The following is a 27,851-nucleotide window of genomic DNA, read 5'->3' on the forward strand; positions in this document are numbered from 1 at the left end:
AACTTTCTTGTCCCTTAATATCAAACCTTTCTGGCCACTGCCTTGGCCATCAGACACAAATTTCAAAAATACCATTTTTAAACTTAAACATTAGGGAAACCTTAAGGGGATAAACGCATGTACTTATACTTATGGGCAAGATTTTACAGATACTTATTGGCATAGCTTTCTTAAATCTAACAATAACAAAACCATAAACTAACTGAAGAACCTTATTAAACTACAATCCTAAACTGCAGGCACATCATAACTTCAACTTAAAAGGGGCTTTTATTACATCCTAGAAAGGCATAGACAAGAGGGAAATCATATAACATTGGCATAGACATACATATACGTTCTCTGTGAGCCTCATGGAGGCTTCTAAACCATACAAGTCTCCGCGTCTGGGCATGGAGCCAGTGTAGCCAGGCAACCTGACTTCAGGAAAATATTTTGTTTATTTTCTTGGCAGTAACACCTACACCTGGATCTCCCAGGCTAGCTAGTATCTCATTAATCCTGTCACCCTTCTAGTAACCTTGGAGACCAGCTCACCAGAAGGTTTTGGCAACTCAACACAGGACCTGGTAGTCATGGATGGAATTGTTTGTGACCGGTTTCTGGGATGATGGTTTGTAGGTTTCTTGCTTCCTGCCTCAGAGCTCCATTTGTCTTACCCCTTTTGCAGGATGTACACACAAAGGCGCCTTATACTTAATCAGACAACAGATCCAGCAAGGTCAGAAATGTGTATTATGACTGGGGACCCTGAAACATATTTCCACAAGAGAAGGAGAGTCAGGAAAAATCATGAACTGAGTTTCGGAATGGGCGGGGGGGAGCCATTTGGCATACCTGCTAAATGGGCATCATAAAAACCTGGGTTTTTTAATGTGGGGAGAGATAGGCACAGGCTATGTGCTAAAGGAATGTGACTGTGTGTATATGTGTCTTATGTCTTATGTTTCTGTATTACATTAAACCATATATTTAATAAATATATTATTTTAAAAAAGGAACTGATTAGCAGAGCTTAATGGGGCAGGAGCCCTAACTCTGAATTTTGGGCGGGGCAGGGAGGTCGGGTCACAAAAGCAGGCACAACTTTTAAAAGGTGGAATCTTCCTTTGTTCTGGGTTCAAACTGCCCCCAATGCTGTGACCTTTGGAGCAGCAGTGGCGTAGGAGGTTAAGAGCTTGTGTATCTAATCTGGAGGAACCGGGTTTGATTCCCTGCTCTGCCGCCTGAGCTGTGGAGGCTTATCTAGGGAATTCAGATTAGCCTGTACACACGCCAGCTGGGTGACCTTGGGCTAGTCACAGCTTCTCGGAGCTCTCTCAGCCCCACCCACCTCACAGGGTGTTTGTTGTGAGGGGGGAAGGGCAAGGAGATTGTCAGCCCCTTTGAGTCTCCTGCAGGAGAGAAAGGGGGGATATAAATCCAAACTCTTCTTCTTCTTCTTTGGGACCCACCCTCCTCGGTGGACACCACGTTGGGGACCCCCTAGTCTAAGCCACTGATCCCAATTCCTCCTTGGAAAAGCTGCATTTGTGAAAGAAGTCAATCTAGAAAAGAGTGGAAAGGACCGGCCGCTTCCCCATCTTCCTGCCTGCCCTTCTACCTTTGGAAAGCTGTACAGCAGCATCACTTCCTTCTTGTCTGTGGCTCTGGATTTGGAGGAAAGGTCAGGCTAGGCATGTCTACTCAGAGGTAAATTGCACTGCCTCCAGGATGCAAAGAACTGGTTACTTCTTGTTGCTTTTTGTTAATTGGGCTTCAAATCTGCTCCCCAGGCCAGGATCCTGTGTCATTTCCTAAAGAGAAGCTTGAAGGGAGCATCCCAGAGAACTTTCCTTAACTGTCTCCCTTGAGCACGCAGGAGAAAGAATAGCGGCTTTGCCTCATGTGGGAAAGAGGAAGCAGAACTGGAGAAAAGAGCCACTCGCTGTGTCCCAGTAGTACGCTCAATGTTTACATCGATGCACATGAGAGACAGCAATAAATAGTCCCGCAATTATGGGAGATAAGATAAATGGGGAAAATAAGCACACATGTTGTTTGACTCCGATCCTAACAACCACTGTGGTATAAACTGAAGGAACTGGTTGGGGTGAGAATCTAAAGTCACCTGTTTTTGTTGCAGCAGAATATGGTGGTAACCAGGGCAGCTGCTCTGGAGGCCTTGGCAGAAGTCAGGGATGGGCCCTCACTGCCCCAGGGCTGCAAGCTCTGCACTGCGAAAATCCCAGAGATGATGGGGGTGAAGTCAGGGAAGGGACCTCAGCAGGGAACAGAGTGCTGCAGAGTCCACCTTCCAGAGCAACAGTATTCTCCAAAGGAACTGATCCCTGTCTACCAGAGAGAACTGCCTGCCTGGGAGATCTGCAGCCACCACCGCAAAGCTATGGGCCCAGGGCCAGGCCATGGAGGTAGGAGACCCCCAAAGCCCAGCCAGCCCACCTGAAAATACGAGACTAGCCTCAGTGTGCCATTCTTCTTCATGTGAGGTATTTCAACACACTGAGGCAGATTGAAACCAGCTTGCACAGCTCAGGAGTCACCACAGGGTGCAGTGGTGAGCTAGTCCTGCGGGGGGGGGGGGGGGGCCGTGCACGGGGGGGGCGGAAGCTACATGGTTAGATTGCACAGTGGGCAAATGTTGGCCACTTATCTATTAAAACATTTACATTGAAACATTTCCTCATGGTTCAAAAAGGTGAGTATTGGGTATAAGTGTAGAAAATAAGTGTAGAAAAATAACAACTACTGCAATTGTATATGCTAATAAAGTTATGAATTGTACATTTCATTTGGTTATTTACAAGATTTTTATGCCACCTTTCCTCCCAATCAGAGACCACAAAACATTATAACATTAAAATTAAATTTGGGCTTGACTAGAAAGTAAATATTGTGCGTCTCTCAATTTCTTGCCAGATTTCCATCCCCCCCCCCCCCTCGGAAATAATTGGTAGGGGAGATTCCCCCCACCGCAAGGTTTAAAAATTGCTGGATGTGTTACATCTGTGCCATTTCATACCTCTGATCCTGGTCAACCAGATAGTGGGTTCCTACCTCTACCAAACCCAGCTGCAGTACCTGAAAGACTGGAACGGATCCGGTCCTGAGAAAAGGTGTTGGGGAGGTGCTGGACAACGTGCATGGCCCAGTGGTGTTTTGCCAGTTCTTAGCAGCCTGGGACAGGAAACTGCGGGTCAGGAAGACAGTGTAAGGCTTTGACCCAGCCTAAAGTTAAGAGGACTCCTCTGAGGGATACAGGGCTGAGGGACACCCTGTTGGGATGGTTGGGAGGGGGGATTGTCTGGGAGTGCTTTCGCTTTTGCAGGAGCACCGCTATCTCCTTGCTCTGGCCTTGGAGTCCTGCAGCTGGGATGGGCCTCCGGGCTGGACACTTCTGAGTCTTTCAGTTCACATGTGGGGGTGGGAACCTTCATATTATCAACTGTTTGGCGCCTTTTTTGCCAGAACTGTCTTCTGTTCCTTGCATGTCTGCAATAAAATCCTTGAAAACTGATAAGTGGTTTATTGTCTGATCTGGGAACTGACATTAAGACAGTTCTGCCTTGTTCATGTTGCCAACTTCAAGCTTTCGTCGCTGGCTGGAGTTGCGAACACCTTATCGGCGACCGTGTCAGCAGCAGGAGGGGAGCCAAGAGTGGGGAAGAAACAGTTCTTACTTTTATGGATTATGTAGTGGACATAGTGGTTGAACAGGCCAACATGGAAGCTACTGTGGTGGGTCTCGAACAGCTGTACCACAGCGGAATCTGGGCCACGCTGATAGTAAAGACAGTTGTGGGTCCAAGGTTGGGTCTGTGACAACCACGGAACTGCTGTAACTGGATTCCAAGCGTAAGACCTGTGGGACGAACGGGACACAGTTTCGAGGGGTGTCCTTGGGAACACGCCCGGAGGCCTCTTGCAACCCAGATAGGGAGCCTCCGGAATACCCCGTGGAGGCTTGGACTTTCCCGCCAGGTGGAGCACGCCGCTGGGTCCTGTTGGAAGTATGCTCTGAGTACAAGAAAACCGCAGTGTGGCTCACCAAACCGGCGGACCTGACTTGTGACTTCGAGTCAGACTCGGACTCCGAATCCTCGAGGGCAGCGCACGCCCCAAGGAGGGAGGCCGCTCGTTGGAGACAAGAGAAGGGGGAATACCAGGCAGAGATCCACCATTTGCATTGCAAGATGGAGTTGCTCCAAGTCCGTGCAGAAGCAGTGGAAGCAGCCTGGGGGGCAACAGCTGGGAGTAATCCAGTTGCCCCCTCCCGTGCTTCTAATTTGTAACTCACACGACTGGGACTTCACCATCACCACCACCCCACACACAGAACACTAACCCAATACAGCCTCCTATGGTGCCTCAGAGAGTGCCATTACCAGTAAACCCCCCACCCCAGAATGTGGGTGCAGGGTCCCTAGGAGCTCCTGGGGGAGTGCCTCCTGGACCGCTTGCACCAGTGCAACGCATATTCGCGGCAGCTCCAATACCACACAGACAACTGAGAGTACAATTTGATGGCACCCCTGACCGCTTGTCCTGTTTCTTGGTGCAGGTAGATGCTGACATGCAGGATCATGGGAGAAATTATGAGTGAAGACAAAGGACCCCTGGGGCTACCCATGATTGTCACCCACTCCGTTAAGGGAACCCGAATGATAGTCCAGGCTCTGGTGGACTCAGGTTGTTCACATTGCTTAATGCACCCCAGTGTGGTGGAAGGATTGAGTCTCACCCCAAGTCCCCTTCGCAGATCCATCCAATTCACGCAGATCCATCCAATTTACCCCATGGAAGGGCCTCCTGCAGCCTTCAAAACTGAAAAAGTATTGTTTCAATGTGCCTAGCACTGGGAGCGCCATAGTTTTATAATTGCCAACGTTGCCAAATACCCGGTAATCTTGGGAATGCCCTGGCTGGTCAAACATGATCCAACCATTAAATGGTCAGGTCAGATCGTGGGGTTCACCAACCCTCCTTGCGGGGCCAAGTGCACACCAGCCCTCCCTCAATTGTAACTCCACTGAGGGAAGATGGGGTGGCTGCTTCACTGGAATGCCAGCCAGAGACAACGGTCAGCATCCAAGGATGTAGGTAAGGGGGGGTTTCCTCGGGTTCAACCCCCCCATTCATGTCCGAAGCTCCACCCCCCCACCCCCCCGTTTGTGGGTTTTAAAAACATTTTCAGTGTTTTTTCAGTTTTTGGCCTGCAGGGGGCGCACTGTTTAGTCTAGCAGCACCAAACTTTCAGGGATTGTTTGGGAGAATCTCCTGATGATACTACCCAGGTTTGGTGAGGTTTGGTTTAGGGGGTCCAAAGCTATGGACTCCCAAAGGGGGTGACCCATCCTCCATTGTTTCCAATGGGAGCTAATAGAAGATGGGGGCTACACATTTGAGGGACCATAACTTTGGACACCCTGAACTAAATTTCACCAAACCTGGGAGGTATCATCAGGAGATTTTCTTATTTATACCACCTGGGTTTTGTGAAGTTTGGCCCAGGGGGCCCAAAGCTATGGACTCCCAAAGGAGATGCCCCCATCCCCCATTGTTTCCAATGGAAGGTATTAGGATTTATGGCTACCAATCTTGATCCTCTTTGATCTGAGATTGCAAATGCCTTAACAGACCAGGTGCTCGGGAGCAACAGCCGCAGAAGGCCCTTGCTTTCACCTCCTGCAGGTGAGCTGCCAAAGGCACCTGGTGGGCCACTGCGAGTAGCAGAGAGCTGGACTAGATGGACTCTGGTCTGATCCAGCTGGCTTGTTCTTGTGTTCTTATGTTCTTAGGAGATGGGGCTACACCTTTGAGGGTTCATAACTTCAGACCCCCTGAACCAAACTTCATCAAACCTGGGTGGTATCATTAGGAGAGTCTCCTAAAGATACCCTAAAAGTTTGGTGCTGCTAGATTAACAATTGCACCCCTGACAGCAGGCATCCCCCAAATTTCCCCAGATTCTCCTTTTAAATCCACCCCCTTTGGCATGGATTTAAAGGGAGACTCTGAGGTCCTCAGTTTAGAAGAAGAGTTTGGATTTATATCCTCCCTTTCTCTCCTGTAGGAGACTCAAAGGAGCTTACAATCTCCTCGACCTTCCCCCCTCACAACAAACACCCTGTGAGGTGGGTGGGGCTGAGAGAGCTCCGAAAATCTGTGACTAGCCCAAGGTCACCCAGCTGGCGTGTGTGGGAGTGAACAGGCTAATCTGAATTCCCCAGATAAGCCTCCACAGCTCAAGCGGCAGAGCAGGGAATCAAACCCGGTTACTCCAGATTAGAATGCACCTGCTCTTAACCACTACACCACATTGAAAGTGATGCTGTTTCATGGTGGGGGATAATCCACCCCAAAACAGCATCACTTTCAATGTTGTTTAACTGGGGACCCCAGATTCTCCCTTTAAGGTGGATTTAAAAGGAGAATTTGGGCTCTCTAGTTTAAACACCATTGAAAGGGATGCTGTTTGGGAGTGGATTCCAGCATCACAGCGGCTGCCCCGGGGGGGAGGGGGGGGGACAAAACTCAGATTTTGCACCGGGCTCCATTTTCCCTCTGTAAGGGTGGGGGTTAGTGCGAACCTCCGCCCGACTCGTCCTTGGCACATTCTTTGTACTGGGCTTGCTGCCTGGAGTATTGACCTTGCTATGTTTATACTTATCATGTCTGTTTGAAACTCACTTTCGCTTTTCCTGTGTGAAACTATGCTTGGGAACTATGCAAGGGGGAGGGGCAGTGCTCTCGTCTGTAAAAACGACGATTCTAGCCGAGGGGGGCCAGTTCTCGCATGGCGTGTATTGTGTTCATTGAAGTTTATGGAATAAACGAGCTGTCCTAAGTCGTTTTGTTTCAAGTCCTTCGAGTTCCTTACACCCTCTATGCCTCTGCCCAGAGGGGAGGGCAGAAGGAACTGCTGGCTGCCGGCTGGGAGTCCAGCTGATGGGGAGCAGGGAAGGGCAGGGTGGGGGAGTCTGCCGTCCCCGGCCTTGAAGAGCTTCTTTTATAAGTGCTAGGCCGGGGGCAAGGCTTGGGGAGGTGTGGCCAGTTCCCTAGGGGCGGGAGGAGGTGTGGCCCCCCCAAATCCCCCCCCATAAAAAATCTATACCTACTTCCCTGTCAGCATCCCTCCACCTTACCAAGATTTAAGCCAGATATCTGGAAAAAAAAATGTGATTCCTTGGCTCCGCACCAAAAAAAAAGATTGTAAAATAGAGCTGGTTCCAGGCACCAAGCTCCCCAAGGGACAGCTATACATACCCCCATGAGCCCAGCAGAAGATTCTGCCCTTCGAGAATTCTTGGGTAAAAATTTAGCTCACAACAGCCACTAGCAATTATGTTGCACCAGTGCTGTTTGTCAAGAAAAAGGATGAATCTCTCAGTTTGTGCACTGACTATTGTGGCCTCAATGCAATTTCCACGTGTAACAAATACCCCCTCCCGCTGATCAAAGATTTGTTAGCCAGCCTGGGGAAGGGGCACATCTTCACAAAGCTGGATCTGAGGGAACCGTATTACCGTGTCAGAATAGCGGAAGGCTTTGAACATTTGACAGCTTTTAACACCCACTATGGTCCGTTTGAATACCAAGTAATGCCCTTCGGGTTAAGTGGGGCACCCGGAGTATTGATGAGTCTCATTAATGATGTGCTTCAAGATTTGTTGTTCAAAGGAGTAGTGTAGTGGTGTATTTGGATGATGCACTTACCTACTCCCAGGATGAGAAATCTCATGTGTAGTTGGTGCAGGAAGTGTTGAAACGACTTTCAGATAATTCCGTTTGTCAAACTGTCTAAATGTGTATTCTACCAGATCAAATTGGATTTTTTGAGCTATAGAATCTCCAAGGAAGGTTTAGAAATGAATCCCTCTAAAGTCCAGGATGTGTTGCAGTGGCCACCTCCTGCTACCTGGAAACAATTGCAATCATTTCTAGGTTTTGCTAACTTTTACTGAGACTTTATTCCTAATTTTGCTGAACTCGCTCTGCCCCTTATGCACTTACTCCACACCAAAGGGAGGGACTCAGCAGCTACTCGTCCCGAAGCACCCCTCGGATGGATGCTGCCTTATCAGACGGCTTTTGATGCTCTTTAGCAAGCATTTACCTCAGATTTAAGTAAGGTTTTCAAGGTAAAGGAATGTGATTCTTTGCCACCACACCGCAAAACTGATTGTAAAATAGAATTGGTTCCTGGTGCCAAACTGCCCAAGGAGTGCCTTTTTCCCATGCGTCCGGCAGAGGATGCCACTCTTTGGGAATTTCTGGATAAAAACTTAGCATGGAACTTTATTTGGAAAGCCACTAGCAGCTTTTCTGCTCCAGTGCTGTTTGTAAAGAAGAAGGACAGATCTCTCTGCTTCTCCCAACGCTGTTTCTAACTCCAACAAATACCCCCTTCCCCTAATCAAGGACTTGTTGGCCAGTTTGGGAAAGGGATGCATTTTTACTAGACTGGACCTCCAGGAAGCCTATTACCGAGTTAGAATAGCCGAAGGCTATGAACATTTGACTGCTTTTAACAAGCGTTATGGACAATTTGAATATTACGTGATGCCTTTCGGGTTAAGAGGAGCCCCTCTCATCTTCATGAGCCTTATCAATGATGTTCTCCAAGATTTACTGTTCAAGGAAGTGATGGTGTACTTAGATGATGTGCTCATTTCAGGAACGTAGGTATAGAATTTTTATGGGGTGGGTTCAGGGGGCATGGCCACACTCCCCAAACCCCGCCCCTGGCCTCAGTGCTTATAAAAGCAGCTCTCCAAGGATGGCAGACTCCCCTGCCCCGCTCACCCACCCCCACCAGCTGGGCTCCCAGCTGGCAGTCGCTTCTGCCCTCCCCTCCGGGAAGAGGCGTAGCTGGGGAAAATGGAGCCCGGTGCAAAATCTGAGTTTTGCGCCCTCCCCCACAATAGACAGCTGCTGTGATGCTGGAATCCACCCCCAAACAGCATCATTTTCAGTGGTGTTTAAATTAGGGAGCCCAGATTCTCCTTTTAAATCCACCTTTTAAGGGAGAATCTGGATCCCCAGTTAAAACAACATTGAAAGTTATGCTGTTTTGGGGTGGATTATCCCCCACCCGGAAACAGCATCACTTTCAATGTTTAAACAGGGGACCTCAGATTTTCCCTTTAAATCCATGCAGAAGGGGGTGGATTTAAAAGGAGAATCTGGGGAAATTTGGGGGGTGCCTGCTGTTAGGGGTGCAATTGTTAAGCTAGCAGCACCAAAATCTTAGGGTATCTTTAGGAGACTCTCCTGATGATATCACCCAGGTTTGGTGAAGTTTGGTTCAGGGGGTCCAAAGTTATAAACCGTCAAAGGTGTAGCCCCCATCTCCTATTAGCTCCCATTGGAAACAATGGGGGATGGGGCACCCTCTTTGGGAGTCCATAACTTTGGACCCCCTGAACCAAACCTCACCAAATTTGGGTGGTATCATCAGGAGAGTCTCCCAAAATATCCCTGAAATTTTGATGCTGCTAATCTACGAACTGCGCCCCCTGCAGGCCAACAACTAAAAAACACTTTTAAATATTAAAAAAACAACAAACAGAGGGCAGTGCTTCGGACATGTAATGTGGGGGGGTTAAACCTGGGGAACACCCCCTTACCTACATCCTTGGCTCATTTACTCCCAAGATAAGGAGTCTCATGTGTGGTTGGTGAGAGAGGTGTTAAAAAGACTTATGGACATCTCCCTTTTTGTTAAAATGCCCAAATGTGCCTTCCATCAGGAGAAATTGGATTTCCTGGGCTATAGAATTTCTGCTGCAGGAGTAGAGATGGACCTTTCCAAGGTCCAAGATGTGTTGCGGTGGCCACCGCCCACTACCCGCAAACAGTTGCAGTCCTTTTTGGGTTTTGCCAATTTTTACTGGGACTTTATCCCTAATTCCACTGAATGTGCCTTGTCCCGCACAAACTTGCTTCTCTCCAAAGGGAAGGGTTCCTCTGCCTCACATCCCAGCGCACCCCGGGGGGGGGGGGGGTCAGAAGCCTGCCCATGTATGCTTGATGCTCTCAAATGGGTGCTTAGTTCAGAGCCCGTCCTCAGGCATGTCAGTTCTGCGCTGCCCTTTGTAGTTCATGTGGATGCCTCCGACAAAGCCCTCGGGGCAGCCCTCCCCCAGCGAGGGACAGGTGGGGCTTCATATCCCTGTGCCTACCTGTCAAAAAAGTTCACTGGCTCTGAGGTGAACTGGACTGTGGGAGACAAAGAAACTGGGGCCATCAAACAGGCTTCACTGGTTAGAGGGAGCGGAAACTCCTTTGAAGTGTGGACTGACCATAAGAACCTGGCGGCGCTGAGCACCCCAGGCCAGCTCTCGGCCAAGCAACTTAGTTGGGGTGGTTTCTTTTCTCATTTTAATTTTACCATCCACTTTTCCCTGGGTAAATCCGACCATTTGGCAGACACTCTTTCCCACCTCCTGGAAGGGGCTGCAAAGGGGGTGGAGTTGAGGGCTCCACTAACTATTTGTCCCCCCTCCCAACTGGGCATGACCGTCATGACCCAGTCACAAACACATAAGAATTAGTCTGCTGGATCAGACCAGAGTCCATCTAGTCCAGCACTCTGCTACTCGCAGTGGTCCACCAGGTGCCTTTGGGAGCTCACGTGCAGGAGGTGGAAGCAAGGGCCTTCTGCTGCTCCTGAGCACCTGGTCTGCTAAGGCATTTGCAACCTCAGATCAAGGAGGATCAAGATTGGTAGGCTGTCAGGAGGCCTGTTAGAATGGGGCATTTGCTTATGCTGCTTTTTGTAAGATGGGTGGTGGTGGAATGGGTTAATGCATTACTGTCTGCCTTTTGACTGTATCTTGTGTGTGATTTCACTTCCCAGGTGCTGGCCAAGGTCAGTGGCTGGGCATCTTCACTGTTATCTTTCTTACAGTTACTTTTAAGCATGCTTTCCCAGGATGGGGGGTGCAAGCTGTTTTAATTACTGGATTTTGCGTGGGCAAAGTCAGTTCTGGCTTTGTCCAGGGAAGATCCACAGGCTGAATAAACTACTGTTCTACACAAGAGTTTGTCTCAGTTTTTGGGATTCTGACATAGGCATAGATTGACTTCATAAATCTGTCCAAGCCCCTTTTAAAGCTATCCAGGTTAGTGGCCATCACCACCTCCTGTGGCAGCATATTCCAAACACCAATCACGCGTTGTGTGAAGAAGTGTTTCCTTTTATTAGTCCTAATTCTTCCCCCCAGCATTTTCAATGAATGCCCCCTGGTTCTAGTATTGTGAGAGAGAAATTTTTATCTCTGTTAACATTTTCTATCCCATGCATAATTTCATAGACTTCAATCATATCCCCCCCTCTCCAAACTAAAGAGTCCCAAATGCTGCAGCCTCTCCTCATAAGGAAGGTGCTCCAATCCCTCAATCATCCTCGTTGCCCTTCTCTGCACTTTTTCTATCTCTTTGATATCCTTTTTCAAATGTGGAGACCAGAACTGAACACAGTACTCCAAGTGCGGTCGCACCACGGCTTTATATAAGGGCATGACAATCTTTGCAGTTTTATTCTCAATTCCTTTCCTAATTATCCCCAGCATAGAGTTTGCCTTTTTCACAGCTGCCATGCATTGAGTTGATATTCCCATGGAACTATCAACTAAGATGCCCAAATCCCTTTCCTGGTCTGTGACTGATAGCACTGACCCCTGTAGCGTGTATGTGAAGTTTGGATTTTTTGCCCCTATGTGCATCACTTTACATTTTGCTACATTGAACTGCATTTGCCATTTCTTAGCATCAGAATGCATCAGTTACCGCCCAGCTCGTTTCCCCGCCTTCCAAGTTGCTCTCCTCCTTTTTGGAGGCGGGTAAGCTACCCGTCTCCCCAATGAGGGCGGTCCATCACTGAGCCTTCATGACGGACTGTGGAGGCAGGGTGATCTGCTGTTTGTGCCACCTGCTCTGCGCCAAACAGTCATCCAGCAGTGGCATGATTCCAAAACTGCAGGGCATTTTGGCTTTGTAAAAACACTCCACCTCCTTAGGAGGCAGTTATGATGGCGCTCGATACGTAAAGATATGGATGCCTACATCAGAGGCTGCCCCACATGTGCCATGGCAAAGAATAACCTGGGTAAACCACAAGGACTGCTACATCTGATCCCAGCCCCGATAGTCCCTGGAAGGTCATCTCAATGGATTTTATCACCGATCTGCCTGTTAGCTAAGGCAAGACTGTAATTTGGATGGTTGTGGATTTTTTTCTATGTAGGCACATTTTATTCCTTGTTCGTCCATTCCGAGTGCCCCTAAACTGGCGAAACTGTTAATCCAGCACATTTATCGCCTACATTCGGCACCTGATAAGATCATTTCAGATAGAGGAACTCAATTTGTTTCTAAGTTCTGGAAGGTGTTCCTATGGCTCCTGGGGGTGGAGCAAGCTTCATCTTCAGCTTATCATGCCCAATCGGACGGCCAGTCAAAACGCACCAATTAAACACTGGAACAGTATCTCAGATGCTATAGCAACTACCACCAGGATAACTGGGTGGATCTGTTGCCATATGCAGAGTATGCTTATAATAATGCCATGCATAGCAGCATAGGAAAAGCCCCTTTTGAAATGGTCTCAGGCAGTCAGTTAAGCCCCTCCCCTTTTGGGTCAACCTGCTGTCGATCCTCCTGAACTGCAGGAGTGGGTTCAGAAAATAGCAGAGATACTCAAAAGAAAAAGGCTGATAAGCATCACCGCCTGATTGCCTTAGTGGTGGGAGTTATGGTTTATCTGTCTACCAAAAATCTCAGAGACATGCATAAATTCACAAAGCTGGGACATAAATATATTGGCCCTTTCAGGGTTACTCGTATGATTAATGAGGTGACTGCTCAACTCTGACTCCCTGAAGCTTTGCATAAAATTCATTGTTTTCCATTGCAGCTTGTTCAAGAAAGCCGCCTCTCCAGATACCTGGCACCCAGCACCATCTCCTCCTCCTCCAGTTCTGATTGATGGTGCCAAACATTTCAAAATCCAGGAAGTGCTAGACTGCTTGCAATATTTGGTGTCCTGGAAAGGCTATTATCCTGGACAGAATGAGTGGGTGAATGCTGATGACATTGCAGCCCCCTCACTCATCAAAGAATTTCATTGTACCTGCCCAAGCCAACTAGGGGGAGGGCCCTGTGTATATTCTGAAGGCAAACAGTTCCTCCTTCTGAGAAGGGATGGGGAAATTGTAGGAAGATCCCCAAACCAGATCAGTAGCAGAAAGCACCTGGCTTGCTGAAAGGGTTACTCAATGGTAGGAAGAAGAGAAGGGTGAACAAGAGAGTACAGATTTGTCTGTCCCCCCCTCTCCCCACCTAGGAAGGGTGTATTATCTGGTAACCCCTCACCCTTCAAGCACCTCCCACTTCTATGACACCTGCCTATGGCTCCCTATCACAGGACAACAGACTAATCGCCAGTCAAAGTCCTTTATCTGTAAAAAGCATGTTTTCTTTGAACTTCTTCCATGCGCTTGTTGGGAGATACCCAGGACTTCTAGATCGAACCTGATTCTCCAGATTAGAGTCGACTGCAGAAAACCCTCATCACAATGCAGTAGTCATTTGACAGCACTTCACACACAAACTAGAGTACGTCAATAGTTACACCAGAGTGGATCCAGTCCGAGCAAGAAACAAAGATTTATAAAACTGTTTTAATATTTCAGGTATTTTTAAAAAACATAAAGGGTACATAAAAAATAGTTTATATAAAGCAATACAAAAGTTAACATTTGCCAGACTTAAAATACAGATTGGCAGCATTATAATTTTCTACGAAGAAAGCTACAGATGGGGTGTTGTGTGGTTTCCAGGCTGTATGCCCTGTTCTAGTAGCATTTTCTCCTGACGTTTTGCCTGCACCTGTGGCTTCAGAGGATCCTCTGAAGATGCCAGCCACAGATGCAAGCAAAACATCAGGAGAAAATGCTACTAGAACAGGCCATACAACCTGGAAAAACCCACCACACCCCAGTGATTCCGGCCGTGAAAGCTACAGATGCTTAACAGTATACAACCAGAATTTTAAATTTCTTTATACTCCTGGCACTTGCTTGTTCAATATTAGTTTCAACTTTCCTCGCTTAAAAGATGGCCACGACCGTCACCACCAAGCTGCTGCAACGATGCACAATGCTTGGATTTAAGACAGTTTAGTGCTGATTGGGGAAAATGAACAGAACTCAACTGGCTCAGCCAGCACATGAACTGTAACCTAATGGGAGCCTTATGGTTGCCATGGCCTTGACAAACAGCTTTGTTTGCGGGAGAAGGCAAATACCTTCAAAGGATACGTCTGTTTTTCAGCTGCAGGCCAAGATCCACTTCCCCACACGAACTCACCTGCACTCAGCCAAGATTCCCCCAGCCCAGTCGCTCCTATTCATGCACTGAAACAATCATTCCGTTTTTTCCTTTGAAACCTGAGCTCAGCTGTGATAGGCTTCCTGATACGGCTGCTCAGCCAGTGCTGTTCATATATGGTCTCAGATGCACCACTAATATACACCTGTCTCCAACCTACGCTGAGAAGTGTAAGCACTCTGAGCTGTCAGTCAAGAGCCAGATTACTTTGATCAATGTGGTAAAGGCACACCAGACTTCAGTCTGCTGTATCGCTGTTAAGGCCTTAAGATGGAGTTAGTGCAGCACAACTTGACACCTACTCAGTCATAACGGAAAAAAAACCCAGCACACCATAAAAAAGGAAAAGCAAAAAAAAATGTCAAAAAAACCAACAAAACAAAACAAAAAACAACAACAACAAAACATGTCAAAACCCAGCAGGCTACATTTGTCTGGCACTGGAAGCAGAGTCCCCTAACCCCAAAACGCTTGCTCTTCAAAGACAGGGCTTGATGCCACGGCCATCTTGGCTCCCTAAACTGTGTGCCTATTGTAGGCTACCCACGGAGGCGGAGAATTGGGAAGGGCTGTTACTCTTCAACAGGGCGCTTGTTCGTCTTCTTCAGAAGCTTTTTCAGATTAGATGACATAAAATAAGGCTTCTCGGCAGAGCCATCGTTACGCTCCAGGTCCTCCACTGTAAAGAGAAACAAACACACACCACCACCACCACCACGGGGTATGAAATGGTTGCTTTTAGAACTACCCTCCTGGCAGAATCTGGAACAGGAATTAGGAAGGTAATTATGAAAAAATGAGCACCAGTGATCTGAGCCAATGGGAATTTATTTAAATGCATGTTGGCCCTCCTCTTCTCCTTTTGGTTCAAGGTGGCTGACAAGTTTGAGTTTAACAAATACAAGGTACAGTAAAAATTCTTCCCCAAATGCCTTCAGCCGACACTCGAGGGAGCGTTCACACAGTGAACAGTGCACTTCCCATCCACTCGGCTGCTGGATTTTATTGCATGAAACAGCAACACATGCAAACGACTGCTGAAGTGGATTGGAAGCGCATTATTCAGTGTTCCCTAGCAAATAAAACAGGCTTGAAGTGTGGACACAAAGCGCATTACTGGTAACCAAATCACAGAGTCACAGAAGTATGCACTATGGCTATGGCCAGACTGGCAAAGTCTAAGAAAGGCGCTCGAGGACCGGATGAGGCTGATCAAGGGAACTCTCGGCTGCCTGGTTTTCCAGCAAAGCTGGGCCCCTGATGCTCCTCATCTCCCTCCTCTGCTTCATCCACCACAAGAAGATCCAGCCCCGCCAAAGTATCAACCCTCCTGGCCAAATTACTTGTCTTACCTGGATTCAGCCTTAGAGCACTGGAGATCTCTGGGGGTTTACACACGAAATACACAACTGGGTGCCACCTGCACATTAGGCACATTCTCCAGTAGACGTAGGAAGTCTCTGATGGGTATGCCTGTGCTCTGCTACCAGGAGGCAGGATCTTTTAAAACGATTGCTTCCCGTTGACCCCTTGCCAGGGTTAAGTCCCCAGTTGATTTCCTGCCTACAGGAGTGCAAGGCTTTTTTCAGAAACCCCACGCTCCGCAAAAGGGGTTGCAGACTGAGGCGATTCAACTCAGCAGCACTACAGTGGGCTGCAAGAATGGCAGACGGCCGTTTTTCTCCTGAGAGGGAAACCTACGCATGTACAGCGGCAGAGTCAACTCGAGCCTCTACTGCCAGAGCTTCCTCCTCTCAGTCAGAGACAGGCAGGAACGCTCCACCAGAAGGCGCAGCCTCTCAGTCCAGCCGTCAGTTGCCCAAATCTGGGCGCTCTAAATCGGCAGACCAACAACCCTGACCGCACAAGGGCACTGACCCAAAACGCGCGGGGGGGCCCGTCGCCACCCAGGGGCGAAAAGCGACAAGGAAGCGCAAGCACATCGAGACCGAAGTGCAGCAGACGCCTGAATCACGGCAAGTAACTGTGCCAGAGAGAATTAATAATACTAGGCAATCCAACCCCAGTGCCCTACAGGAGGGAGGGCAGGTCAACCTCTCTGATAATCCAGGCGCCTGGAGTACCATTTCCCCCCTACAGTTTGCAAACTTAATTATTCAGTCAACAGTAGGGTACTCCAGTGCATGAACCTGGCTGCCCAGCCAGAGTCAGTCAACCAACACAAGTGCATGAGACAGAGAGTGATGGAGACATTAGCAAGGGGGAGTGTCTGGAAGAAGAGGAAAAGTTCTCTGACACAGAAGAGGGTCAGGTTGAACCCAGTGATCAGACCCCAAGATTTTTCAAAATAGAGGCTCTGCCTTTTCTAATCTCTAAAACTATTTCTGCCCTGGATTTGCAAGACTCTGCAGAGGCAGAGGAGGTCCCTAATTCCCAACAACTTAAGCTTATCAAAGGCAGACCTAAGGGAAATCAGGACTATTTCCTTCAGGATGGAACAGACAAATCCTGCTTCCCCATCCCAGAAGCCTTTGAAAAGCGCATCAGAAAAGAGTGGCAGAATCCTACAACCAGCAAGAATGCTCCCCCTCTAGCTAAGAAGCTCTACGCTCTTCCAACTTATGTGCACAAATCCTTCCAGGTTCCCCTAACCCAGGGGTAGGGAACCTGCGGCTCTCCAGATGTTCAGGAACTACAATTCCCATCAGCCCCCAGAGGCTGATGGGAATTGTAGTTCCTGAACATCTGGAGAGCCGCAGGTTCCCTACCCCTGCCCTAACCTATTGCATCGATCCAATCTGGTAGTCTAGTCTCCAGAGATGGGGATGGTTCCATCAAACATCCCCAAGACAGGAAGGCAGATGTGCACCTTAAAAGGGCACACGACTACCTGGCCATGTCCATGAAGGCACTCCTCCCTTCAGCTACGGTGGCCAGAGCACTTTTGGCTTGGCTCAAGAGAATCTCGGAACTCCTCCCACCGGAGCACAGAGCCATCTAGGAGGGCATCGATAGGGTTAGAATAGGAGCCTCATTCTTAGCGGACTCCACCTCGGATGCCCTGGCCATGGCGGCCCGATCAATGGCATTCTCTGTCGCAACCAGACGCACCATTTGGTTACGTTCATGGAAAGCAGATGCCCTCTCACAGGCTACCACTTTCAGGGAGAGAAGCTCTTCGGTCAAGAACTGGATCAAATTCTAGTTAAAGACAAAGACGATAGGAAAACACTTCCACGCTTTGTTAGACAGGAAGGATCTTCCAATAGGGGCTCCTTCAGATCCTTTCGTGCCTTTCGTTCCTTCCCTCGTAACGGAGACAGAAATAGGTCCAACTGGCAACAACAATACCAACAAAGTGGGACTCCACAAAGGGGATCCTTTCGTCCCTTCAAGAGACGTGACAGATTTCCCAAGTCTGACAAAACACACAAACAATGACTACACCCAGATCCCAGTAGGGGGGAGACTGTCCCAATTCAGATTACAATGGGAACAGCCACCTGTAGATGCTTGGGCCAGGGAGGTAGTACACCCAGGTTACACTATAGAGTTTCTACATTTCCCAAAACATTGATTCTTCCCATCACCACTCAGCTCCATTCCCGAAAAGAGACACAGAACTCTGAATGCAATACATCACCTACTCTCCATACAAGCCATCAAACATGTCCCTGCAGAACACAGACACACGGGAGTTTACTCCCACTTTTTCACTGTCCCGAAAAAATCAGGGGACTGGAGGGCGATCCTCAACCTACAATACGTAAACCAACACGTACGGGTCGCAAAGTTCAAGATGGAGACGCTGTGCACCATCACAGCATCCATCAGGGAAGGAGAATTCCCTCGACCTCACAGGCATACCTTCATGTCCCCATACATCCAAGTCACAGGAAGTTCCTCCGCTTCACAGTGGACCAGGAACACTTCCAGTTCAAGGCTTTACCATTCGGACTTGCATCTGCCCCCCGAGTTTTTTCCAAAATTCTGTTACCCCACATAATTTGCTTACGACAACAGGGAATCCATGTCCACCCTTACCTGGACGACATCCTAATGCAATCCAAAACCAAAACCAGAGCACTAGTAGACGTCCAATTAGTAAAGCAAACCCTCCAACAATTCGGCTTCCTAATAAACGAGTCCAAAAGCTCACTCAGACCCACATGCAGAATGGAGCATCTAGGTGTAATTGTAGTCACAAGATTAAATTCCCTTTTTCTCCCAAGACCGAAAGTTCAAAACATTCAGAAGGAAGTCTCTCTTCTCATCTCCAGAAAACAACTGTCCCTAATGCAACTGGCGAGCATCCTAGGCCAGATGATAGCGGCCATCGACGCTGTTCAATGGGCAAGAATGCACGCAAGACCCCTACAGGCCTTCCTGCGGCAGTACCAATGGGACATCACTCACAAATTGGATCAACAGATCCTCATCCCTCTCTCACTGAAATCCAAACTCAGGTGGTGGACCAGGCCACACAACCTCACCCAGGGGAAGATCTACCTAGTCCGAGAGCGGATCCAAATCTTCACAGACGCCAGTCTAACCAGCTGGGGGGCTACCCTGGGATCGCAGGTGGTTCAGGGACTCTGGCCACAATCTCAGAAAACACTCCATATCAACCTGTTAAAGACTCGCACGATCTTCCTAGCTCTCCTCCACTTCAAGGACCAAATAGTCCACCAGCATGTATTAATCAGAATAAACAACATAGCTGCAAGGGCATACATAAATCATCAGGGAGGGTCTAGTTCGCGACTCCTTCAGAAGGAGGCAGACAAGATTATGAACTGGGCCGAGGCCAACCATACAAGCAGAACACATCAAGGGACATCAGAGCAGACTGGCTCAGTCGACAGACCTTGGACAGTGCGGAATGGGCAATACTCGCGGAGGTCTTCCAACAGATAATGAGACACTTCCCCACACCGAAGACAGACCTCTTTGCTTCTCAAAACAATGCTCAGCTACCCCAGTTCATGTCCCGCTACTTCTGCCAGACAGCAATAGCAACCAACGCCCTCACGGCTCCTTGGCCTCAAGAGACGCTTTATGCTTTCCCTCCCATTCCCCTCCTACCAAAACTCCTGAGATGGCTGTTTCAGGAGCAGTCACTCATGATCCTAATAGCCCCATACTGGCCACGCAGGCCCTGGTTCTCCATGATCCTAGAACTAGCAGTAGGAGAATCGATTCCCCTATCATCCAGACCAGACCTACTCACACAGGGCCCAGTGTGGCACCCGGACCCAGACAGGTTACACCTAACCGCATGGCTATTGAGAGGGCAAGGTTAGAGAAAAAAGGCTATTCAACTCAGGTAGTACAAACCATACTAGGTTCTAGGCGCAGGTCCACCACCAGAATCTATGATTACACATGGAAGGTGTTTGTACGATGGGCTACCAGTAGAAAGCTAAACCCCGAAAAACCGGGACTGGCTCACATTTTAGACTTCCTCCAAGGAGGGATAGCAGATGGCCTTAGAGCTGTGGTGGCGAACCTTTGGCACTCCAGATGTTATGGACTACATTTCCCATCAGCCCCTGCCAGCATGGCCTCAACGCTCCGCAGACAATTGGCAGCCCTCTCCACGGTTTGGCCCAAAATCCAGGGTCACCGCATCTCGGTGCACCCAGACATCCTGAGATTCTTGAAAGGGGTCTCCCAAACACAAACGCCCAAAGTCCACAGGTTCCCCTGCACACAGTATTATTGGCATTGACTAGATTCCCCTTCGAACCAATACATCTCCATTGGTTGAGGATGAAACTCTTTTTCCTAGTAGCATTAACATCAGCCAGGAGAGTCTCAGAACTTAGATCTCTCAACATCTCCCTCGCATGTTGCACTATCCACCCAGACAGGATCACCCTAAGGTCAGACGCATCCTTCCGGCCCAAAGCCAGCTCTAGCTTTCATCTAGGGCAGGGGTAGGGAACCTGCGGCTCTCCAGTGCATTCAGCCTGAACTATCGAAGTTTCTCACTCAGCTAAACACCGCCAATTGGCCCGGTGCTGGCAGGCCATAGGGCTTGCATGGGAATTAGAACTTCCTGAACATCTGGAGAGCCGCAGGTTCCCTACCCCTGATCTAGGGCAAGAGATAGTGCTTCCGGTCTTCTACCCTAAACCTACCAATGATAGAGAAAAAATATGGCATAAATTAGACATCCGTAGGATCCTGAAAATGTTTCTGTTACGTACAGAATCTATCAGAACATCCAACAGTTTGTTCATCAATGTGACTCATCCGAGATTGGGTGACCAAATGTCAGGTGCGGCAATAAGCAACGCTATTCGTACCTCTATTGCAGAGGCTTACGTTTCCACTACATTATCAGTTCCTACTGGAATTACGGCTCACTCCGTCTGTTGTGCTGCTACTAATGCAGCTATTAGGCAACAAATCCCGGTCGAGGAAATTTGCAGAGCGGCCATTTGGTCCTCCTCATCGATCTTTGTCAAACACTATAGGTTAGATTCTTGGTCCGCAGTCCAGACTGCTTTCAGCACCAGGATTCTGGACCTGGACAAAGAAAACTGAGATTTCCCACCCAGGGAGCAGGGACGCTGCGTTGAAGGTCCCATCAGAGACTTCCCACGTCTACTGGAGAATCGGCTATTGGTTCACTCCCACCATAGAAGAGCGCTTTTTCTCCAGGGTAGGCGTGGGAAGGGAAGTCTCAGAGCCTCCCCGGGAAACAAAGGTTTTCCAGCCAGGACATTGAAGAAAATTAATCCTCCTGATTCAGATTGCCCTATACGGAGTTTAATGAGTTAGTTCAGTTGTTTAAGACTGTTTTTTCTTGAGTGTTGTTTGTTCAGACTACGTGGTCAGTTCGCAACTGGGGACTTAACCCTGGCAAGGGGTCAACGGGAAGCAATCGTTTTAAAAGATCCTGCCTCCTGGTAGCAGAACACAGGAATGCCCATCAGAGACTTCCTACGTCTATCTGGAGAAAGGCTCTTCACGGTGAGTGAACCAATAGCCGATTCCAGCCCCAAAGCTCTACATGATCTTATTCAGCTGCCTCACACAATACTGCAATGGGGCAGATACCAGAACGGAATCTGAGGTATTTCACAGGACAAATCCCCAACCCACTGACTATATACCTCTGCAGAAGACATGGAAAAGACCTAAACCATCACTATCTCTTGCTCCTTATCTGAGCTAATAACTACATCAGTAGGCCTAACAGTACCAGCAGAGATGATTGCCCCCCTCTGGTTTCAAACAAGCATCCCGCACCAATACTACTCAAGCCATATTTGTTCTAAGCTGGTTTTCTTTGAATGACTAGCCAAGAAATTGCAGAACTGCCCTGCCACTTTCCCCCAAATGTTCGGTTGGACACTGGCACATAATTGGCTGCTTCATCCTGAGCCAATGAAGATGCTTAAAGCAAAGACTGAAAATAGAAAAAGGAGTTTAGCTATGATTCCAACACTGCATTTTTTGCACACAAAGAAGACATAGAGCATTGAAGAAGATTTTCTTGTCGAAAACGCTTTTCAGCGCGCAGGCATTTTGCAGTTTTGGAATCACAGTCTTCTCGGTTCAGCAATTTTGCGCTTTTTGGAATTACAGTATCCTTGATGCTTATTTGGAATTACAGCCTTTTGTTTCCAGCAATTTTGTGTAATTTGGAATTCCAGTCTCCTTGGTTCCAGCATTTCCTTACCTGCTTACAAAGAAAATTGGGTTGAGATTGCAGACTTTTTGTGAGTACTGTCAGCCATCCCTCGCAGGATACCACTTTAATTGTACTATCCCTTTAAGAAGAATTGTGGTACAACCTTCATTGTCTACATCTGCCGGACTTTTGAGGTCTTTGTCAGAATATGGCTGTGGGGTTTAGATTTGCATCTGTATTCCTAATGTAATAGCTTATCACCTAATTGGTTTATTTGCACAATACAATTGATGTTTAGAAGGACTATTTATATGCACAGTGTTGTGGATCTAAGTGTTTATTCATTCGTGTGTTTTTCCCTGCGGGACGTTGCGTCTTATAGCCTTGGCCAGGCTCCAATTCTTTTTCCCTTGTGTCTTCCCCGCAACGTGTTTGCTTTTCCCCAAAGGCAGTTACTGTTCAGCAAGAAAGGCTGTGAAGGGAAAAACTTTCCAGAGTTGGCTGGTTTGGTAAAGCTCCATTATGGAGAGTTTCCTTGGCCAATCACCCACTGGTGCACTGACACACAGTGGGACTGGAAGTGCATCGGGGCACACAATCTTGCCGCAGCGCGCTTCCTCTTTGCAGTGTGCCAAGAGAGGCGGTGCGTTGGGGCAAGATTTCTTGTCTGGACGCACTTCCTCGTGCCCTGCAGGGAAAGTGAGAGCACTTCTGGCTAGGGGCTAGTTCTAAAACTAAGAAAGGAGTTGACATTAGCAGCTCCTTGATCATAACACTGAGAGAGGCTGGAAGTAAGAGACTGTCCTTTCTTAAAGGCAGCGGTTAACATCAGAGAGCCCAAACTCCCAAGTGGGCCAGGACCCAGTTTGGCTTGAGAGACCAGCGCTGATGTAGGAGCAGGTTCAGCCTTTCCTTCCACACCATTTTCTGGAGTCAAAGTGGCCAGATGGCGGGGAGAGAATATGCAGATCCTAACACTGAGGCAAACAGGGTCTTCCTGCAGCCATTTCAGCTTGGGAAATTGGTGCCCGGGGTGGGGGGGGGAGCTGAAGCCCCTCCTGCTGCCAAACCACAGCCCTGAACCAAATTGAGCCTCAGAGCACTCAGAAATGTTAGTTCTTCCAATGTTCACATCCCCCTGTGAGTAGCTGCACCTTTTCTTCCATGCCAAAAGGGCCGGGGGGAAATATGTGACGTGGGACCCCCACACTGGAGCAAACAGTGTGGCCCTTTGGGCCATTTCAGCTTGGGAAAACAGTGCAAGAAGGGAGGCTGAACCCCCCCCCCTCCAGTCACATCTCACTCTAAGCATAATGTTTGTATTTTTTTGGTGGGGAGGGGGAGGGGGGGTGAAATCTAACCACTTTATCAGAAATAAGATTTCCCGGATTGTTGCCAGCCTGTGCATTAAGCAACTCAAAGATGCTGAAAATGCCAATGGTGCATTTTGGCCACCACCGAGCACTGAGTTGGCTGTGCAAATCCATCTGCCCTGACAGCCTTATGCATTGAGGAGCAGACTGGGAAAGGTGCCCCTTGGCCTGTGCATCGGATGGCCAGGAGCAAGCAGCATCCAGCACCAGGAGCTCTGCCCACGCTGCAGGGGCTACCAAGCTCAGAGCTGGCCTCTGGCGTCAGGAATGGGGGAGGGCTGGAACCAGAGACACAGGGAGGCTGGTGCCAATCAACGATGCCTCTGCCCAAGGCCACAAAAATGGGCCCCGTGACGTTGGCTTGTAGCACCACAGGGGCCACTCAGGCCGTCTTCCTCGCGAGCCTTTTCTCATTTCCCAATATAGCCCTGCTGGCATTCCTGGCTTCATGTCAGTCGGAGCCTGAGGACTGGATTTAATTTCTCTCTCTAAATCAGGGTTCTCCAAACTGGCGCCTGCGGTTGCAGTGGTGCCTACCAGGACTTCTCTTCATGCCTGCACAGCTTTTCGGAAAGTGGGAGGGGCCACTGTAAGGCAATCTGGTCACTGGCTTCCCTCATTCTAAGGAAAGGGTTTTCCTCTGGAGGAGGAGGAGGAAGACTGGGCTTCCCCAGCTCAGAGTGTGGTTCCATTCCTTCACAATTTCCTTCTTCTCAGGAGCTGTGAGAAGAAGGTGGTGATTATCAACCCAAAATGGTTTCCAAAATGGGGAGGCAGAGCCAGCCCCCAAAGAACTGCCTCAGGAAGCGGAGCCAAATGGGACCACCCCTTCCTCACAAAGATCCTCAAAAAGGCTGAGAGCCCCTGCTCTCGATTTTCCTCTGAAGACTGGGCAGGAGGGAGCCAATGGCTCAAACCCACTGTCTGGAAAAGAAAAAGGCGAGGAAGAAAATCACAGTTTCTTTTTGCACCAACCCAAGCTATGTAAGAGCCAACGTAGTTGCATCCAGATTACTCCGCAAGCCAGTATAGTTTCAACAGTATGCCAGAGCTTCAAAGGTGATTAAAACATTTATTCAAGTTTATGTACAGAGTAAGGCAGCTTGCAAAGAACATATAAAACTCCCAGGTTGCAAAAAACGTTATCAAAAGAAAGGGAAGTATATAAAGGAAGACAAACCACAAGGGCTTCAAAAGTTTACATGAGCCCATATAAGTATTTGCATCAATGTCCTGCGGTTCAATCAATCTGCCACTATGTACACAGCAAAGATAAAAGATGCAGCCCAGACTTCAGAATGAAGGAAGTGAATAGAATTCATACCGTGCACAAGAACCCCTTGCAGGCTTCCTCAGTTTTTCGGGCTGGAATTCTTCCCCATTTTGCGAAACCTGGTTTCCCACCTAGCCTGATCCAACTTTGCACACAAAATTAGCCCTACAGAAAGTCACCCGATGGAACCTGTAGGCGACCCATCCTGACATTTACAGACTGGGGCGAGTCCCAGTCTCTGGCGAACTGAGGAGAGGAAGGAACTATGAACTCTCTGATAGATAGGATAATGTGCTCTGTTTGGCACTGAGGTACTAGATATGTCATCGGTGTAGGCCGGTTTAAATAGGCAGCTTAGTTATACAGATAGCATTTTGAGGAAGCCAAGAACAATTTTTTAAAAAGGCCCACATAAAGCAACAGTGGAGAAACTGGGGCCTTCCAGTGCTAAATATCCAAACTCAACTTCACTCCTTTGATGCTTGAGTATCAGCTGTGCCAGATACCACCATCTTCAAGGTATTCTGTGAAATCCCCAGAAGCCCCACAAACTTCCCAGGATATCTAACAGAGAAGTTTTATGCGAGAACTGAGGACCGCCGTGAAGGACCCGGTCCCTCCCTCTCCCACAGGCAAGAGGCCTGTGCCTTGTTCGCTTGGGGGGAAATCCCCTCATTCTTGGATTTCAGCACTTTTAGAAGATTCTAGGCTTCCCTTCAGAAGGATCTCATTCAGGGCTGGGGACATGTAATAAGGCCTCTCGGGAGATCCATCGTTCCTTTCCAGATCTTCGCCTTTTGGAATCCCAAGGAAGGCAGAGAGAGCAGACCCAGAGTCACGAAGCAGACGGAAGAGACAAAAGAAAGCAAAACAAAGCAAAGCAGAGAGAGAGAAAGCAGAGAGGAGAGGAAATCGTTAGCCGCTGTTAGATTCCCTCACCAGGAAAAGAACAAGACTACTGAGACAGTCACCTGCTTTTTATAATGAAAGATATTTTTGCTACCAAGGAGCAACTCAGAAGTGTCTACGTGAAGGAACAGAGGAGAGTGAGGAGGATTAGTTCTGTGTAACCACAAAAGGATCTGAGAGTCTGTCCCCAGGGCAACACCAGATTTGAGGAGAGATAGTGGAAAAGAGGCCTTTAAAATTAAGTTTTATATCATTCTGGGAGGTGGGTTTTTTTACAGACACAGGAGTGGAAAACAGCACTTTAAGCATCTCATTGGTTCTCAGGTTTCTGGTGTAGGTGAGCCCCTGGTTTACTGTAGTCTAGTGAGAATTCTGGAAACAAACGCTCAGATTTGAGGATTTCTAGTAAGGACAGAAAACCTTCTTACAAAGGAATTTGGAGTCTGAAATCATTTGTGGTATACAAGTGGTAGCTCTAACAGTTAACACCTAAAGAGCCCCCAAACACAAAACAGCTACAAGAAAAACAAAATAATCTGCATTTTTTAAAAACAACAAACTTTTCAGAAACTGTTTTCTACATTGTTTTGGTGTGCTGAATACATTTCTGGTGTAACTGCAAGAGTTTCCCCTTAACATCACAAAAGTCAGGATGATAAGTTCTGCCATATAATTTAATGAAACTGCAGTATGTAGCGGCTGTGTTTTCCAAACATCCCTGGAATAAGAAGAGGACTCCCACTTCCCCTAATTCTCTCAAAATCTCTCTAGACGACTAGGAAAGCTGTTCCTCATCCCAAATTTCTCCCAGCAGGTTTCTTTGCAGAGAATTCATTCATTCATCCATTCATTCAAGGAAATCTATATAGCACACAGATAAAATTTAACAGAACTTACAAGCCCTTTGCTCCCAGCAAGCCAAGAATGGGGCAAATGTGGCTGAAAGGGGCCCTGTTCTCCACAGACTGAGTACTTTGCTTTCACGCACACTTAGTAATGTGCTTTCAATTTGCTTTGCACCTATTGGTGGTGTAAAATTGATGGTGTAAAATTGCAAGTGAAAATCCACTTGCAAACAATTGTTAAAGTGCATTAACAATGTCTTGAAAGTGTGTTATGCAGCATGCAAGAGAGTGCCAAGGAAAGCGTTATCTGCTCGGTTTCTGAATGTCAGTCAGCTCTCAATGGCGTAGGAGGAGGGCACATTAAAAAAGAAGGCAGATGTAAGGGCAAACCACAAAAGAAGGTGACTCAGACTGGCCCGTTGTTCGAGTAGCTAGGCCGCGCTTTAGTTTCTCCTCACTGCTTTGGCCATTCCAAGAAACAAGAGCTCTGCTGGTTCAAATCCTGAGGGTGTCCAGGCAACATTTCATTTCTCACAGCAGCCAGCCAAACAAATCTGGGAACCGCCCAAGCAGGGCAGGGCTTCATTTATCTATGTAATCCATGCATACCCTGCCTCTCTCCCAGATGGGAACTCAAAGAAGCTCATGTTGTTCTTCTCCTCTCCAATCATCTTCACAACAACCAGGCAAGGTAAATCAGGCCGAGAGAGCGTGTGACTGGCCCAAGATCACCCAGCGACCTTCCACAGCAGAAACTGGGAATCAAACCTAGGTCTCCAAGATACTAGCCCAACAATCTTAAACACCAGATCACACCGTCTCTGTGTTTGACCTGCAGGCTCCTGCACCCCCCTACCCCCAAAACCAGGTGCCTCCTGAGAGAGTCCATCACACACTAATCTAGCTACATATCTTGGTCAAGTGGGCAGATTCTGTGATGGATGAAAAGTAAGCAGGCACAGGTAGGCATGGCTCAGGGTTGAATACGGACTTTCACTCTGACCATCCCAATCACGTTTATTCATTCCAAAGCAGATTATCATGCACATCACTCAATTATGTTTTTTTAAAAAAATGCAAAACCTCAATGAGGATATTCTGGAGATGCTGGAAGTATCACAGGGCAGAATTACTGCCTCAGCTGCGCACATTTACCTTTGGTTTATGGAAGTGGGACAGAGATATTTTAAGTTAAGTAAATCCCAAGAAGTTCACTTGCTGAAGTCAGTGGGGCTTACTTAAAAGTAAGCTGTAAGTTACCATTGACTGTACTGTCAAAGGCTTTCACAGCTGAAATCAGCCAGCTGTTGTGGGCTTTCCGGGCGGTGTGGTTGTGGTCTGGTTGTTTTTTATCCTAACGTTTCGCCCACATCTATGGCTGCCAGCTCCAAAGGCATGTCATGGTGAGATGTGTTTCTCTCTGTGGCATTCTATGAAGAGAAACACATCTC

At 48.1% G+C, this 27,851-nt stretch overlaps 1 protein-coding gene across 3 annotated transcripts in view; it reads right to left on the reverse strand.

Annotated features, from left to right (window-relative positions):
- Nucleotides 1–13,671: 13,671 nt before the first annotated feature.
- The window catches only part of SLC44A2 (solute carrier family 44 member 2), an 84,960-nt gene continuing 70,780 nt past the window's right edge, over nt 13,672–27,851 (reverse strand). For 2 of the 3 annotated variants that reach the window (XM_048502843.1, XM_048502844.1), the window contains exon 22: nt 24,429–25,440. In XM_048502843.1, coding sequence (XP_048358800.1) covers nt 25,319–25,440 — 122 coding nt within the window. In that variant the 3' untranslated portion in view covers nt 24,429–25,318. Of the gene's footprint in view, nt 15,074–24,428; nt 25,441–27,851 lie in introns of those variants that run through there. The other variant, XM_048502845.1, reaches the window with a different exon arrangement.

The sequence above is a fragment of the Sphaerodactylus townsendi genome, linkage group LG07 (assembly GCF_021028975.2).
Source record: "Sphaerodactylus townsendi isolate TG3544 linkage group LG07, MPM_Stown_v2.3, whole genome shotgun sequence".
Lineage (NCBI taxonomy): Eukaryota > Metazoa > Chordata > Lepidosauria > Squamata > Sphaerodactylidae > Sphaerodactylus > Sphaerodactylus townsendi.